The sequence below is a fragment of the Mus caroli genome, chromosome 2, assembly GCF_900094665.2.
Source record: "Mus caroli chromosome 2, CAROLI_EIJ_v1.1, whole genome shotgun sequence".
In the NCBI taxonomy this organism is placed as follows: domain Eukaryota; kingdom Metazoa; phylum Chordata; class Mammalia; order Rodentia; family Muridae; genus Mus; species Mus caroli.
In genome coordinates, this window is record NC_034571.1 from 74,014,419 (window position 1) to 74,032,359 (window position 17,941).

At 39.2% G+C, this 17,941-nt stretch overlaps 2 protein-coding genes across 2 annotated transcripts in view; one reads left to right on the plus strand and one right to left on the minus strand.

Moving 5' to 3' along the window:
* Itga4 (integrin subunit alpha 4) overlaps positions 1-17,941 on the plus strand; it is a 72,837-nt gene that overhangs the window by 50,342 nt on the left and 4,554 nt on the right. Inside the window, exons 18-27 of the mRNA XM_021155222.2 lie at positions 5,000-5,150; positions 6,217-6,312; positions 6,915-6,994; positions 7,273-7,362; positions 9,367-9,457; positions 11,735-11,842; positions 12,639-12,764; positions 13,876-13,995; positions 16,546-16,644; positions 17,049-17,168. Coding sequence (XP_021010881.1) covers positions 5,000-5,150; positions 6,217-6,312; positions 6,915-6,994; positions 7,273-7,362; positions 9,367-9,457; positions 11,735-11,842; positions 12,639-12,764; positions 13,876-13,995; positions 16,546-16,644; positions 17,049-17,168 — 1,081 coding nt within the window. The remainder of the gene's footprint in view (positions 1-4,999; positions 5,151-6,216; positions 6,313-6,914; positions 6,995-7,272; positions 7,363-9,366; positions 9,458-11,734; positions 11,843-12,638; positions 12,765-13,875; positions 13,996-16,545; positions 16,645-17,048; positions 17,169-17,941) is intronic.
* Cerkl (ceramide kinase like) overlaps positions 13,818-17,941 on the minus strand; it is a 109,445-nt gene continuing 105,321 nt past the window's right edge. Inside the window, exon 13 of the mRNA XM_029474280.1 lies at positions 13,818-14,001. Coding sequence (XP_029330140.1) covers positions 13,962-14,001 — 40 coding nt within the window. The 3' untranslated portion in view covers positions 13,818-13,961. The remainder of the gene's footprint in view (positions 14,002-17,941) is intronic.

The window sequence follows — 17,941 nt, forward strand, 5'->3', positions numbered from 1 at the left end:
CACCTGGCTCCATGCACTTAACTCTTCAACAGGCTAATCTAATACAACTGTCCTTTGTAAAATAAAAGCCTCACTGACCTCCCGAAGCAGGCGAAGAATGAAGTTCATGCTTCTATACTAACCTGCACTCACTTCCTGCCCAGCTTCCTAATCCAAGTTCCTTTTCAATTCTCTCCTTGAACTTTTATTCAACAAAGTCAGATGATAGTAAAGAAGAAGAAAAGAAGATGAAATTCAACTTTGGACTGGAGGCCAGTTGCTGAAGGCTTCTCTTTTGTCAAATAATTCTGCTGTGTGTCTTTGAGCATTAAGCTGTGCTAACCATTCACATTTTATTTTGCTCCGTTGTCTTTTCCCCCGTTGTGTATTTCTTTCCTTCCTTCCTTCCTGCCTGCCTTCTTCCCTTCCTTTTTTGTCCCTACCATTCTGATCAAAAGTAAGTAAGCTTCAGAGACCAAATTTATTGCACCAAGAAAGAATATATTGACGAAGCTAAGGTTTTGTGAACGTCTTATAAAATCCAGTCATGTTCACTGAGAGAAAATGTAGAACCTGGTGTAACAGCTTTCTCGTTTCCTCATTCACTTATTAAGTTATGGTTCCATGTGTGCACAGTACCTGGTTTGTGTCAGTTATGTGGACTCTAAGCAGCTTTGTAAATTTCAAGCTTGAATTATGCATGTTTTAATGAAGAATGAACTGTAAGTCCCAGGGAAGCCGCTGGTTCAGTCATGCCACTGGTCCAGATGTGCAGCTGGTTCTCCTTCATGGTATGTAGGATGCTGGCTGGTGTCTTTTCAATAGCTTCTTCTTAAAGAAGATGTATAGAAAGGTGTACTTTTAAGAATCATGGAGTTGGGATTGTGGTAATTGTGCAAAATAGCTTAAAATGGAAAGTAAACCAGGAGTCTTGCTGACAACAGGAGCCTGGTGCCGCTCTGATCGGCTGCTGTCTCAGAAGCTGGCTGCGGATGCCACGCTGCCACCTTCTGTTGCCTGTCGAAGTGCCAACTTCTTTCCCAAAGGTGTTCAGTGACTAATGCTTTGGTTCCAAGCCAGAATATTTTATAAACGTCTATTTCTAAGCAGCTCTTGTACAAGTCTTAATTAAACTTTAATGTCAAACTGAAGTTTACTTTTAGAGAACCTTGAAAGTCCCTTCGGTCGTAACTGGATGATAGAACGGTAGGGAAAAGGCAGCGTGGCTCTCTTCTCACCATTTAACAAGCGCTGCCAAGGAGAAGCCTGCTGACTAAGTCCAAAGGCTCACAACATGAGCAAACCACACCACCTCCTTCGTGCTGGGGTAGCTCATGACCACTCCATCAAGTACCTCCAGGATGAGATGGTAGCCAGGGTCTAGAATGAGTACTTTGTTATTTATTATTCATTTGTTGCACAGCTTCTCAAATTCAAGGCTCAGAAAAGAGAATTGGTTCACATAGGGTATCCTTTATTTCTCTCTCTTCTTTTCTACAGGGTGCTACAGGGGAGGTTAAAGGCTTGGGGCTGAATTACTTTCTCTACTTCTACATGGATTCTAAGGGAAAAGCCTGTAGCTTCTGCCAGCTGAGATTAAGGACCCTCTGTTGATCTCAGAATGGATCCAGGCATGTCGATGCATACCTGTAATCACAGCACGCCAGAGCATGGGATGGGATTACAAGTACAAGGCCTGCCTGGCCTACATATAGCATGACTCTAGTCCAAAACCCAGACAACACAAAACAAAATCCAACAGCAAAGATAATGGATTTTAGTTGTCTAGTAATACCACATGTTGCTTGTTAATTTGAAAGTTTTCATCAGTCATGTGGGCTGTATAGCAGGAGCCACCACAATGGTTTTTATAACGAGACAGTTTCAATTTCTTGGAAAAAATGCACTCAGTCTCAGTTGCTCATCTGTACCAGTAGTGCAAAAGTGAGAATGGCTAGACTCAATAAAACTTTATTTATAAAAACAAAGGAATGATTTACGTTCAGGCAGGAGTTTCCAGATGCCTACTCTATTGGCCTGACTGCTTTTCCTGTGGCATTCACTTAGTATAGCATTTTTTCTAGGTTAAAACACACCATCTTATAGTATAATTTGTTATTTACTTTGCATAATGTATAATCTTGTATTTTAAAAAATGTTTTTATGAGATAAACAGAGATACAGGGAGAAAAGATAGGAGGAATGCAAAGGGATATACACAGAACAACTACATGTATGTATTCAACATGAGACTATTATAGTTCTACATGGGAAATGACTAAAATCCTACTTACCACTGACTGGGCAAAGAAGAAGACAAGTGACTAACTAGGGTGGAGCACAGACATAAGTGACAAGCAATTTGCAAACACCGATTGAAACTAATTTCACAAAGTTTAAATAAAAGAAACTACATTCAAAATCACAGCTACCAAGGATTGCATCTAATTACATTTGTATGAGATTCAACACTGGATAAAACTCAAGTGTGGGTTTCAGAAGTCAGTGGTCATTTAGTGAATTGTTCATGTATACAGTGTCTTTCCTTGGTTGGCACACCAGCCTCTGACATGTATTCAGTTAACCACAGTTAATAAGTTGCATCTTAGGATGCTTGCTTCCTTCTGTACAAACAGCTTTGAAATGGGAAACGATTTGAATAACAGGAGCAAATCTTTAAGTAGTAAGTTTAGTTTCTTAGAAATGCACTTAGGGTTTTAAATGAAGAAAGAGGACTCTAAGCTACAACTTTGTTTATCCACTCTGGTATTCAGAAGAATTAATAATTTTGGAAAGTAACTTTTCCTTTCCATTACTGATTTTTGCCTTAGTTAAGAGCATTGTTTATGTGGTCATTTCAGGAGCCTTGCTACTGTTGACATATTTGGATGTAGACTAGGGTGGAAATCACATGACTACATAGTATTGAACATTGAGTTTCTTAATGAGCAATTTGAAATTTTTGTATCATTGAGGACAGGCAAGCATGCTCTCTAGCTGAAATTTTACAGAATAGATATTGAAAATATTATGAAAATTTCATAAGCCTTTAAAAATGAATAATGTAGCCAATATTTTGGGGGCACTTTACTTGCCTCTTGAATGTAGCCCAGCCATTTTAATCTGATACTCACTTAAAAAACAACAACAACAACAACAACAAAAACCCCACAGTAACTGTATTTGTTGGTTCTGAAAAAAAAAAAAAAAAACAAAAAAAAACTCTGCTATCCATAGTCCAGCCTCTTGCTTCCATGAACATTTAGACTAGTGGTGAGAGACAACCGTGATTTGATATTGTACAATGTGCTTCTCAGTGTTTCCTGAGAGTTGGTGCTATTTACGCTGAGTCTTAAGAGCAAGTACAAGCTATGCTGGTGCATGATGAGGAGATGATGCTCAGGTTGGAGGGGAGCTTAAAGGAAGTCAGAAAGCATCTTGTGTTGGCAGCTATTTGAATGTAGATGCAGCTAAAACAAAGGGATGCCCTGTGTAGTGGGTGGTGAAACAAGGGTGGACCCTTGAGTGTCCCAGTGTCATGCTGAGAAGTGGGGACTCTTCTGTCACAGTCACTGCCATGGGCATTGACTCATTGGCACTGTTGGCACATGGCAGAGTGAGGGGAGAGAATGAATGTAAAACAGAAATCGGAGGCATAATCCATGTAGACTCCAAAGTGGTCAGACTGTATTTTCAAGATCTTGAGGAGTAGCAAACCTGAATATCATATGAATAGAAAAGCAAACAGCAATGCTTTTCCTACCCCTGGCAAAAGTAGGTGCTCACCTCCTCTTCAAGGGCTCCTCATTCGAAGTTGTTTCCGGTGTATATCTAAGAGTTATTTCCAGTTGTTTGGAAATGGGTCTTCTATCTTTTTTGGGAGGTGGGTAAATGAACTTTAACAACATGCTTTGTGATGAAACAACATAGTGGCCGACTCACTGCCTGGGACCCTCAGTTTTGCTCAGTGATTATGCATCTCCAAGCATGACTTTAAATCAGAGATCTTAATGTGTTCTTACGTATCCTTTTACACATCCTGTTGTTAGACCGTCTCCACCTGGTTCCTTTGGCACACGTCCTGCTCCAGTTTGAATTAATTAATCCATTTTTTTTTCTAATTTTGGAATTACTAGATGACTCTGGGGGAAGCTTAGAAAATCAAAACATACAGTAACTGAAAGTTATGAGGGTTTGTTGTTTTTCCTGCCTGGAGAAGACGGCACTGTGCGCCACAGAGATGAGCATGAGGCTTAAAGGTTTGGACTATTCTAGCTCTGTAGCTTTCAGCATTTTCATTATGATCCAAGTTCCTCATATTCTAGGGATTTCATGGGATGTGCTTGATCCAAAACTTCACTGAAGAGTAATTTTACCATTATTGATTGGGTGGCCAAGGCCTAGCCAAACTCATTGAAATCCTACCCCTAAAGGCTGAATGCTTTTCTAAGTCCTGTATGTCTCCAGATCTCTAGTGACCTGCATATTGTAGTTGCCAGGATGTTGAAGCATTTCTGTGGTTTAGCCTCGAACTTGAACTAGGTCTTGTCAGAGGCGACCTACTCTAAGAATTCAGTCTCCTTCAAACAAATCTCTGTTCCACCACCTGTAGGCCAGAGGAGTTCTATCATCTACTTTAAATAAACTCCCCCATGTTGTCCTCATTCTCCCTTTTCTGCAGTTTCCCTTCTTCTAATCTTTTGGCTTGAGTAGCATCTAGTTCACTGTCTTTTCAAAGACGAAATAAAAATTGTGCAAAATAATGAGGAAAATGTAAGACAAGCAAGAGGGCGTTAAAACAAAAGACCATTTTATAATAACTAATTAAAAATCAAACAAGTAATAGCGTCAAACTTTTATTTGGGAACAGCTTTTTGAACATGTCTGAAATAAGAGAAATTGAAACTTTAAATCTGTTTGTATGAGATCATCCCATGGTTGTTTTTCTAAGTTAATAGTTTATATTCATGAATATTTTATATTGGATAGAGAATTTTTACTTCCATTCCTTAATTTTTAGGCCATATGAAAATAAAACCTATCTTGCTGTTGGGAGCACGAAGACCATAATGCTAAACGTGTCCTTGTTCAACGCTGGAGATGATGCTTACGAAACCACTCTGAATGTCCAACTCCCCACAGGCCTTTATTTCATTAAGATCTTAGACCTGGTAAGTTCTAGAAACCACAATGGTAGGAGGCAGTCAAGATTAAAGACAAATGTGAATGCCATAGTTACTCCACTCATTTAGTGTAGACAACTGAAGTTTTCCTCTTAATGTCTAGACATCACTCAGTCTCCCATTATTTTGAGATGTTCTTCCTGCCCTTGAGACACAAGTTTGTTGGGATCGAAGGGGAAAGGTGTCTGCTTCCATCCTTCCAGTTTTAGGAGAGGATTCCTTGAGTGCCACAAAGTCTTCCCTGTTTTTAAGATGCTGATGATGCTTATCTCAGAGCAATAGTCTTCCTCCATGCTAAGCTAAGTACCCAGAATTCCTGCACCACACTTTAAGCCATGGTTCTCAGCCTTCATCCTGTACTCCAGAACTATTAATCTTCCTCGGTGTTGAAATCCTGCTTTCAAGCCAGGTCCTGGAGTAGACATGTATCTATGTGTACTCCGTGCATGTGTATATGGCACTCATTATTAAATTATTCAGTGAGTTGTTAGGAGGCTTGAGTCACAAAGAGGAGAACCCCAGGGATATTTGCTTTGAGATCTCCCGATCCTCTAGCCAGTAAACCCCAGCAACATTTCACCTTTTAAAAGTAGATTATTTACCCCTTTCTCTAGATTACCAAGAAGCTATTTCAAAAGGGGAGGATAAATTCTATGGACTCAGAGCCTATACTTTAATATATTTCTACTGTGATTGTACTTGCTAAAATTAAATACTTTAAACACATTACAGATACAGACAGAAGAAAATAGGGGCTTTGTGGCTTCCTTATTAAGAATTCCCTCTTAAACATAAGAGTTCACATCCAGGAGCTGTTTATAGAGAACTCACATGGGTATTAGTATTGTGTATTGCCTATGCACATGCTTTTGTATCACTTACTATAATTCCCAGGCTAAGCAGAAAATTGTTTCCTAAGAAAATATTTCTACAATGGTTGTCTTTAAAAAAGAAAAAAAAAACTGCCTCAAATATATTTTTATCAATGTCTAATTCTCTTTCTCCCCAAACTAATTGTTTTATCTTTTTGTTTTTTTGTTTTTTTTTCCTTTAGGAAGAGAAACAAATAAACTGCGAAGTGACAGAGAGCTCAGGCATAGTGAAGCTTGCCTGCAGCCTCGGTTACATATATGTGGATCGCCTCTCAAGGGTAAGCATTTAGCATTTTCATTTGCTAGTTGGAATGTGTTTTTCTACCTTTATGCTGCATTAAAAAATGTTTCTTTTTTTAAACGTAGTTACGAAACTAAGTGAGATCAACTTGTCCTGGCGTCTGATCTTTGTATTTATATTCTTGGCAATGTTCATTGTTCAGGGCGGGGGCAGGGAGCTGTGGAGTGAGCAGAGAACCTGTTTATGTCAAGACAGGAAAATCAATGTGTCAATCAGAATTTGTTTTGCCTGCTTACTCTTTCCCAACACCCCAACCCCCCACCCCAGGTGGCCCTGTCTGCCAGGCATGTTACCTCTGCTACACAAAAAGGTGTTTTTGGCAAACGTCCTCAACCAAGTTGTCAAAGCATCTTTAATGGTGTCCGTCTGGGCCTGCCAGGCTTTACACTCAGAGGAGGCTTTGTTTCTGGAAGTGATGCATTGAAACGCTCACACCTTAAACCCAACAGTTTCTATATGAGGTAGAACTTCTGCCATACCTAGAATATTCCATTGTTTTCTTTAAGAGATTAAAAAAAAAAAAGAACTACAAAAACGTATTTCAGGTTAAAAACTGGCTCTTTCCTCTCTCTTTTCCAGATAGACATTAGCTTTCTCCTGGACGTGAGCTCACTCAGCAGGGCACATGAGGACCTCAGCATCAGTGTGCATGCCTCCTGGTATGGTTCTGTGTGCAAAGAAGCAGCTGTCACAAAGGACAAGCACCCTTCTGGTGATGGCTTTAAGGGATCCATGGTGCCGTGTTTTGATAATTGTCTATAAATCACAACAGTATAAATAATGAGAGCAATTTCTACCAAGTCTTCCCTACAGTGTTTTACCGCCACTTCCTCTTTCCTCCAACACTACTGAATAGTAATAGCTCTTTTAAGTCTTCATAGTTTGCAGTAAGTGCTCTCTGATGCTGAGGTTTCATGGCCTTTCTATGTTTCTACAGTGAAAACGAGGGTGAATTGGACCAAGTGAGGGACAACAGAGTGACCTTAATGATACCTCTAAGGTATGAGGTTATGCTGACCGTTCATGGGTAAGTACAGACAGAGGCCGCCGAATTGAGATGGTTCTCCTACAGTTGTTTTTTCTTATATTAATGGAGGAAGCCTGTTGGAACATGTCTAAGTGGAAAGGATACTGTGTCCCCGCAATTGCCTCTGAATACAGCAGCTTGATTGGTGATTCATTATTTTAATCCGCTCTGTAATCTGCTCTGATGCTACATCAAACTCAAGGCCAGCTGCTGGAGATTTTTGTACTGGAAGAGCCCCAATATGCTTTCAGTGGGCCATGGTCATCCTTCAGCTCAGAGTTATGTAGTGTGCAGCTTGTGGCATAGTGCCCAGTGGCCATGGTAGGGAGTGACACAAAGGACGGTGCACTTGGCTAAACCGCTTCTCTGCAGAACCTACATCCTAACTGTGTGACAAATGACATGAGAGTTTTCTCTCTTGAACTCTGAGAGTGCTCTGCAGTAAGAATTCTGGGGCCAACTTGATGGTTTCCTGGTGGTCTTAGTAATTTCTGAGTAGATCCTTCTCAGATAGAAAATGTGTGGCTAGAGTCTGAATTTGGGGAATGATGAAATCTCTAACACACCACTGGCAAGTGTTCAAACTTTAAGTTTGTGGTTTAGACAAGTTTTGTTGTTTCTCTCTGTGTGGTCCAGACTGGCCAGCAATGTGTGTAGAACAGAAGGATGTTCTTGAACTTTTGATGGTTATTCTGGCTCTGCATCCTGAGTGTTAGGCTTATACATATGTACCACCACGCCCAATAATCATTACATTGGTGGTTTGTACAATATATTTTGATCATATTCCTAATTTTTCCCAAATCTATTCTACCTCCCTCAATGCTTCCAAATTTATGTCATGTTTAAAGAAAATAACCCACAAATTCCAATTTATGATGCTCACACACTCTTGAGTGTGGTGCCATCCACTGAAGTGTTTTCAGATCTCCCCCATCGCACATACAAAGAATACTGACTTTCCCTCCCCAGAAAGCCTTAGCTCTCCACAGCTTTTTGGTTAGGGGTGGGCACTCATAGGTCTTTTTCACTTCATACTAGATGCATGCATACATTTCTAACACACTAGAAGATATGAATTACAGAACAAAATGATACATGAATTTTATGTATTGCTCTAAAAATAACGTATCCCTTCATTATTTTAACCATCTATGAGGAAGGCATTCAACTGTATTTAAATGTCAGTTTCTATAACTGATAGAATTCAGTATCAGTTGTATGAAGGAGCAAGAGAGTGTTCCTTCTCAGAAAAGCAGGCTCTGAGAGTCAGGGGTGGAGCACATCAAAGTTTATTGGTTTGCGCTGAGCATACACCTTACTTCTTTCCATGGAATGAGCACCTCTGTTTTCCCTGGTAGTAATCGGGACAAAGATAACAAGCATTAAACTGTACATGTATGCATTGTTGAATTATTTCTAATACGTTTCCTGCATCCTAGATACCTAATTGGGAATTATCTCTTATTAGTTGCTGAATATGGACTATGAGTGACTTGTGGAACAGGGACGTCCCCTGAACTGTACATTTTTGCTGCTTGCTGCTCCATACATTTGTCTAATTGCAAGACTTAAAAAAAAAAGGTTGAAAAACTTAACTCCCAGCAAACTCTTGCCTGTATAAGTCTTGTTGACCAGGCTTTTGCACTCCCACAGTCACCAGCATTATAATTAACAGGTTAGATTGAGCTACCACACCTCTGCGGCAAAGAGAAGGCTTCAGCTAAGTTTTTTCAAGTTTGCATGAATTATTTCAGGGCCAAAAAAAGTGCAAATGGAAACCAGCCTGCAGGTGTGGGGAAGGCAGGCAAGTGCATATATTGGCCTGAATAGGCATGGCCACCTGGCCTTCCTGTTAAGTCAGTTGTTAGAGCTTTTATCTGACCAGGAAACCAAAAGGTTTCTGCGTTACCTTGTAAATGGGCTGTACTCTGCCTCTAAAGATGGACAGCACAGGCCCTCATCAAAAGAGCAGGACATTCATGTTGCCCTTGTTCCCATCAGGCTTGTGAACCCAACTTCATTTGTGTATGGATCCAGTGAAGAAAACGAGCCAGAAACATGCATGGCCGAGAAGCTGAACCTCACTTTCCATGTAAGCAAAGCTGATTTTGTTGATGTTGGTAGCAGATGGGAATTCCTATCCTCACAGTGTCCCTCTGCCTCTGTGAACATGGCTGGCTGCAGGGCTGCAGTACTGTGATTGGGCCCTTTCCTTTTAGGCTACTATTGTTTTTCCCATTTCTCTTGTTCCAAACTTTCTAAGTAAGATATGTGAATACCTCAAGCACGTAGAGTTTGGAAATCTCCTAACCCTTCTGGAGATGCATTCAAAGCAGATAAGCCAAGGGACAACATGCTTGGAGGCAAACCAGGAAATCTATAGTTGGTTCAGATGCTTTAACAAGCCCAACATTACCAAGTCACGGAAGCATTTATCTTCCCTTTCTTGAGGATCAACATAATTAATTTGTCTTCTGAGCTTCGGGATTAGGACAGATGTTAATATTTCTTTAGGATGGTAGTATTAAATATTTTTTAGTTCAAGAAGTACTAGCCTCATATACAAGTACATACATAAGTACCAATATAAAACTCATTTTTGAAAATTTAGCTGTTAAGCAGAAATTTGGCTGTGTCACAGATGATAAGAGGTAATGTTTACAAAAAAAAATTTGTTTTAAGCAAAAACACTGTCCAAACCTTGAGTATTATAGCAATGTATAGATTGCAAGTCTTGATTAGATAGTAAAAGTGCCAGTGCTCTCCCTTACTAGGGCAAGCAATTTCTTATCCAATATGGCTGGTAAGAAATGCAAACCAGGCACAGACTGGAAGAGCTACAGTAAAATTATGTCAAGTTTATTGGAAGCAATTCAATTTTTTATACATTTATTGGCAATGGAATATAATGACAATTGACAGGATCAATGCTATGGCAGTTGCCAGAATACAATGATGTTTACCAGCTACCTAGGATACACAAGAATAATGTCTAAGATCAATTGTCTGGTCAAGTTCTAAGGAACAAAGAGAAACTCAGATGGCTTGAACACTTCACTTCCTGAGGCAGTGGCTCTGTTTCTCAGGAATTGAGGGACACAGTGCTCTAAGGAGCCAGAGACTTAACCTGAAAAACCTATGATACATTTCTCTTGAGTCATTTAGACCAGGACAGCACCATGATTTCCTGCAGGAGAGGAGATAATGCTTTCATGATGGACATTAGAAGCACTTACGGTGCCTACAGAAGCGGCAAATTCCCAGGGCTTCTCCCAGATCCTCAAAAAATAATGGCCTTGAAGTGAAATCCTACCACATCTATATCACCTAAGATTTTTTTTTCGTTAGAAATGCTCATGAGAACTTGGGAGTGTTTTGATAAACTAAGACAGAAACTAAGTCATACTGTAATGCCAGCTATTCATTACTTTGCAATCGCTACTTAAATACTTGTAATTAAAGTGTGATGGAGTCAAAGCAAAACAGAGACTCTTGCAGCTCTAACATGTGTCTGTGTCGAGAGTGTGCTCAGGCCAGAAGGGTCCTCGGCAGTCTGCCACAGTTTGGATGAGACATAGTACATAGTGGCTTGTCTGTAGTTCCGTGTTCTGGTCATGTATTCCTCTGTCCAAGCTGCTATGACTCAAGCAGCTCTCCCAGGCTCAGGGCCACCCTTGGTCACCCATGTCATCTGCATTCTGACTTCATGTCTGTCTGTCATCCTTTTTCATCTAGGTCCTGTGGCACACCTTTTTCATGATTTGTATTGGTTATAATTAAGCTCCTGAGCAGGAAGACTTTTGTCTGAACCCCCCCCCCTTTCACAGATCTTTAATCTCCACATTTAGGGACTAAAATACCATCACCTAGATAGCCTTTGAGGATTAAAGACATGTTGTGTTTTCTTAAAGCCAATTAATATGTCATTTCTCAAGTTTTAAACATTATAGCATCATAATTAACCTGATTAAAAATAGACATCTGGTCAACCTCACAGTAGATCCTTTAAATATATAATTTTAAATAGACATTAACCTCTCTTTGGTTTTGTATTTTGAGACAGGGTCTCTTATGTAGCTCAAGATGACCTCAAACTTGTCATCTCTTATTTAAGACAGGTTTTGCCACAAAATACAGCCATAAAAAAACCCTACAAAAATAACCAAAAAAAAAAAACCTTAAAATAATGTGAATTGGAACTGATTAAACTAGAACAAAATCTGACTATGGCTATTCTGTCTGCTTTGCTGTGTATCTGCCAACTACACACCCTTTACTGGCTGGTAAATGCTCGCCTCGGCTCAGTGGTTTCTGTGTTTGTAATTATGGGGAAAAAAAAGCTTTTAAAATTCTTTTCTTTCTTTTTCAGGTTATAAACACTGGCATTAGCATGGCTCCAAATGTTAGTGTGAAAATAATGGTACCAAATTCTTTTCTCCCTCAAAATGATAAGTTGTTCAACGTTTTGGATGTCCAGGTAACAGTGTGTTCCCTCTGTCTGACCTAGCCTAAGTATGTGTTAAATACTAGACCTGTGTGAAGCTGGATAGTCCTGCTGAGCCCAGTCACACCCAGTCTCAAGAACTGTTTGTACATTAACAGAGAGGACTTTGAATATTTTTTTCTACACTGTAGACCAGAGGTGGCACCTGCATTGACATATACAATCAGAAAACCTGGTTCTTCCTTCTTTATTAACTATTTTATATGACTTTCTTCGGGACATGAACCCACAGAAGTCATGTAGCTAGTAAAATATTCCCTAAAGCTTGAAGCCAGCACAGCAAGAACAGAGAAGGAAGCCCTCTTTAAGGAAACATTTGAATCATTTCTTATGCTAGTGTTTAGTGTCTTATGAAGTTTTTGTTTGTTTTGTTTTGTTTTGTTTTACCTCTGAGTATCAAGAAACAGCAATCACCAAAAAACCTACTAGATGAGTTTGGAATCTTTTTTTGAAAATGTACTTTGATTCCAGATTTAGATGCTAGGATGTATAATTGTAATATATTTTGTTTTGTGGTCTATGATGTTTTATGTAACCAAAAAGATTTAACTTTAGGCTAATGTTTATCTGTCATTTTCTTCCTTATTTCTGTAAAGTTGGACCATGTTGTCAAAGTAGGACTGGCTATAATTTGGGTGGGGTTTTAATTGTGGGTTTGCTAGAGATTTTCTTATAATTTAGGAAAAAATATTCAATTGAAACTTCTAAAACCATTTTGTATTAGCCCTGTTCAAAGAGACGTGACCCCTTTCTTGTTCTCTATCTTTAGACAACTACAGGGCAATGCCATTTTAAACACTATGGAAGAGAGTGTACATTTGCACAGCAAAAAGGCATAGCGGGGACGTTGACCGATATAGTCAAATTCCTATCAAAGACTGATAAGAGACTCCTGGTGAGTTTCCATTCTTCAAATGTGCATTTCTGTCTTGCTACAAAGAACTAAAACATTCAAAACCAAATTCAACAGGGGTTTGTGCTGCCAGGAGAATGCTAAGGGCTGTAAACCTAGGTGATATTCTCTCTAGTAAGGAAATAGCATGATGGAGTGTTGAGATGGGCCCAGGATTAAGTGTGTGCTATAGGGGTTCATTACCTAGCAATTACCTCCCATGTACCACCCAGACATTATTCCAGAACCCTCTTGACACCAAGTCACCTGGGCAGCCATATTTATAGCACAAGGTTCTCATTTTCCCAATTTAGTGACTTTATGAGAGAAAATGGAGAAGTTGTGCAACAACAAACCAGAGCACATAATGTAGGGAGGAGACTCTAATTATGAGCAGCATCCTTTTCATCCTGTCCCAGAAGGTTCAGTCACTAAGATGAAACACTTGCTACACATTGAACACACTGTGTAATTTTTAAAACAAAAATGTTTGTTGTATTGAAAGAAGGACGGTTATAAAAAGGACAGCTTTCTAAATACCACTAAAGATATTTAAAAATATTTCCTCACATTCAGTTGTGTGAGTGTGTACAGGAAAGTATGTCTCTGTATGCCTAGAGAGGTCAGAGGTCAACTTGCAGGAGACAGCACACTTCTTACATCCTGTAAGGATTTGAACTCAGGTCCTCATGTTTAGCAGCAAGTAATTTTACCTGCTGAAGATCCATCTTGCTGGCACACTAAGGAGATTTTCAATCTATGTGAAATGTGTTTTACATTTTAAAATTCATATATATGAATTATATATATGAATATATTATATATGACTATATATATGAATTTTAAAATGTAAAACATATTTCACAGGTGTCAACTGCCCCCTCCCCTCTGCTAACTTGTTTGGGGCAGATTTTCCTTGTTGTTTTAAGGCTGCTTCTCAAAAATTCTTTCTCCCATCTTGTGGTAGAAACAGCGGGATTATAAGAGCATTTATATCAGATACTTACATGACATCATTGCGTGGCAATCATTCTATCCACTGAACCATCTTCTCCAGCTGCTTATTTTTTAAGTGTAAAAAAATTTAATGCCAGTGCTTTTAATTCTTTTCAAGTATTGCATGAAAGCTGATCAACACTGTTTAGATTTCTTATGCAATTTCGGGAAAATGGAAAGTGGGAAGGAAGCCAGCGTTCACATTCAGCTAGAAGGCAGGCCATCCATCTTGGAAATGGTGAGTCTGAAATCATATAGATAACTTTGTGATGTGGATCTATAAAGCCAATTATTTTTAAATAGACAGGATATTATGGAAACATTTTTTAAAATTACATAGATAAGAATACAGCTTGAGAATAAACCCCAAATCTCTTTTTTACCACACTACCTGACAGAGATGAACTATAGTATCATTGGGTTTCATTCAGAAATCATGCAACTTTCTGTGAACTTAATTAAATAGAAGTTGACTATCCTATCAGTTCACAGAACCTTAAGTCACCAGTTCTCAATGGTTGTAATGCTGCAACCCTTTAATACAGTCCTTTATGTTATGATAGTATCTCCCAATCATAAAATTATTTTATTGCTACTTAATAACTATAATTTTGCTACTGTTATGAATTGTAATGTAAATATATGATACTCAGGGTATCTGATTCAAGGCTCCTAAAGGGGTTGTGGCACACAGGTTGAGAACCACTGCTTTAAATCATTCTTTAAAATGTGCTATTTAAAAACTAAAACCAAGAAATAAAATTAAAATCTGATTTCAGAGAAAACCAAACAGAAACATCAAACAGTATCAACTAAACCTGGGTATGGTGGCTCATGCCTGTAATCCCAGCACTCTGGAAGTCTTAAGATTATCTGGACTATATAGTGAGTTCAAGGCCCTCTTGAATTTGAGATCCAATCTCAAATTAAAAAAAAAAAAAAACTATAACAAAATTCTGTAACAAAAATACATTTTTATAAATAACAAACTTTAAAACTTCAAATAAAAAAAGGAATTAATAGTATTTTGGACTTTTTTCCTCTAAAGAGCACATTTTACAAAAAGCTCGCAGATGACAGGAGAAAACTGAAAACACTGGCTCAGTTTCCCCTTCTGGTCAGTTTGGACAATGTCAGTGACCAGTGTAGACAAGGCCAGCCAATGGAGTTGCAGACTGAGACCAATTTTGTTCACATATTTTAGTTGACCCTTGCCCATGATAGCTAAAAGAAATGGATCTACTAGATGTTCAGTAGCATTTTTGTTAAATTATAACACAGTGGTCAAAGGAATATTCATCAGATAGCAGAGAAAGAGAGATCCATTCATCTTAGCTTCAGATATGCTTAAAGTCCAGCATCAGGACTGCCTCTCATATGCAGGCCAGCATGAGGCCAGCATCAGGACTGCCTCTCATATGCCCCAAGTTTCTCAACAGAGGCTCTACTGACACAGAGGACAGAAAATCCTTTGTTGTCAGACATCCATTCACACTGCAGGACATTTAGGAGTGCCCTACACCCCAAGTGGTTCCTACCACTGTTCACATCCATACAATTAAAGATGTCCCCAGACATTACATACTGTCCCTGGAGGATAAGTCTTCCTGTTGAAAGAATGCTGTAGGCCTAGGTGAAGTTTGGAATTTCTAGCTCTAAAGACAACCTTAACCCAGTAGATTTTAGCATTTGAGGGAAAATAGATCTCCTTAAGAATCTGTAGTCAAGGACCAAAGTGTAGCTCAATTGGGATAATGCTTGCCTAACATCCACAAAGCCCTGAGATCAATCCCCAGCACTGAGCACTGGCGTGAACTAGGTATGTAGTGATGTACACCTGTAATTAGATTACAGTAAGATTAGTAAATCAAGGTTACTCTCAACTAACAGCCTGGGCTCCACGTGATTTGCTTTGAAAGAAAGAGAGAAAATAGAAGAGAAAGGAAGAAAGGAAGAAAGGAAGGAAGGAAGGAAGGAAGGAAGAAAGAAAGAAAGAAAGAAAGAAAGAAAGAAAGAAAGAAAGAAAGAAAGGAGAAGGAGGAAGGAAGGGAGGAAGGAAGGAAGGAAGGAAGGAAGGAAGGGGAAGGGAAAGAAAGAAAGAAAGAAAGAAAGAAAGAAAGAAAGAAAGAAAGAGAGAAGAAAGAAAGAAAGAAAGAAAGAAAGAAAGAAAGAGAAAATAGAAGAAAAAGAGAAAGTAAGAGGGGGAGAAGGAGGAAGGAAGGGGAAGGGAAAGAAAGAAGGAAAGAAAGAGAGAGAGTGAGAGAGAGAAAGGAAGGAAGGAAGGAAGAAAGAAAGAAAGAAAGAAAGAAAGAAAGAAAGAGAAAATAGAAGAAAAAGAAAGAAAGAAAGAGGGGGAGAAGGAGGAAGGAAGGAAGGGGAAGGGAAAGAAAGAAAGAAAGAAAGAAAGAAAGAAAGAAAGAAAGAAAGAAAGAAAGAAAGAGTATCATTATCAAAATTGCTCAGTGGTTAAAACACTTTCCTCAAACAAGATGCCCAGCCGCACTGTGGTAGGAAAACCACCTACAATAAGCCCTCATCTACCTCCACACGTGCATAAAAGTGAGTAATAGTACTACTTATTTTTTAACTTATATGTAAGTACTATGTTCTTATCCACCCCCTACAAATGTACCCCCCATGAAATTGAGGATCATGCCTATGAGTCTAAAGGAAGCCATTATAATTTCCAAAAGTTACAGAAATTTTAGATAGCAAAATGGCATTTCTATTGGAATGTCTTATGCAATGAAATATGAATCAAACTGTGAATGGTTTCTTTTCAAAACAGGATGAGACCTCATCACTCAAGTTTGAAATAAAAGCAACAGCTTTTCCAGAGCCACACCCAAAAGTTATTGAACTAAATAAGGATGAGAACGTGGCCCATGTAAGATCTGTTCTCTTAGGGGCTACATGAAGGCTGTATGGGAACTAGTGAGAGGGTGTTTATAAGTGGTGCCTTCTGGGGATCTGAGTCAGGAGTCAGCCTGTCACCAGGCCATAGAGGACTTTTAACTCCTTACCCAGAGGTAGCATTTTCCACAATTGATGGGAAGTATACAGAGAGCTCTCTGGAGCCACGATTTAGTGGTGAGAATGGGAAGGATGGGAAGAGCTGTAGAGCATTCCACTCACTGTTTCTGCTAAACAGTTGCCAGGGCTTGGTAAGGCTGAGACTAGAGCAGGGCAGGGTGAACAGTTCTGATCTCTGTGGAGGCCTGGGAGGCTTTTCAAGGGAAATGTCAGCAGTGCTATGTCTGAGTGCGTGTTTCTTTTACCTAATTTGTGCAGGTTTTCTTGGAAGGGCTCCATCATCAAAGACCCAAACGGCATTTCACCATCATTATTATTACCATCAGCTTGCTACTTGGACTTATTGTACTTTTATTAATTTCATGTGTTATGTGGAAGGTAATCCTTTAATAATTATCAATTTCATGTGTTACATGGACACTATGCCTTTCATAGTTACCAATAGTACACTACTCAAAATGCCTTTATTGTCTCAAAGCCAATTATTTCAATATTTACTATTCTTGTTTTCCATTGCTATCTCAATGTTTACTACTGATCACCTATTTATTCTAACTTCACTACAAGAGTCTGTTTGGGAAAATGTGAATAATGTCAAATATCAATGTGATGGTATCTTAGTCAGGGTTTCTATTCCCGCACAAACATCATGACCAAGAAACAAGTTGGGGAGGAAAGGGTTTATTCAGCTTACAATTCTATACTGCTGTTTATCACCAAGGAAGTCAGGACTGGAACTCAAGCAGGTTAGAAAGCAGGAGCAGAAGCAGAAGCCATGGAGGGATGTTCTTTACTGGCTTGCTTCCCCTGGCTTGCTCATTCTGCTCTCTTATAGAACCAAGACTACCAGCCCAGAGATGGTTCCACCCACAAGGGGCCTTTTCCCCTTGATCACTAATTGAGAAAATGCCTTACAGCTGGATCTCATGGAGGCATTTCCTCAACTGAAGCTCCTTTCTCTGTGACAACTCCAGCTGCGTCACGTTGACACAAAACTAACCAGTACAGATGGGGAGTGCATCTATATCACAGAGAAGCCCTATGTTGTTCATGCTGCATGGTCCATGCTGATTATTACTGTTTACAACTGTGTCCAGAGCTAGGCAAACATGGGCAAAGTTAAAAGTATTGTACACTGATTAGATATTTGA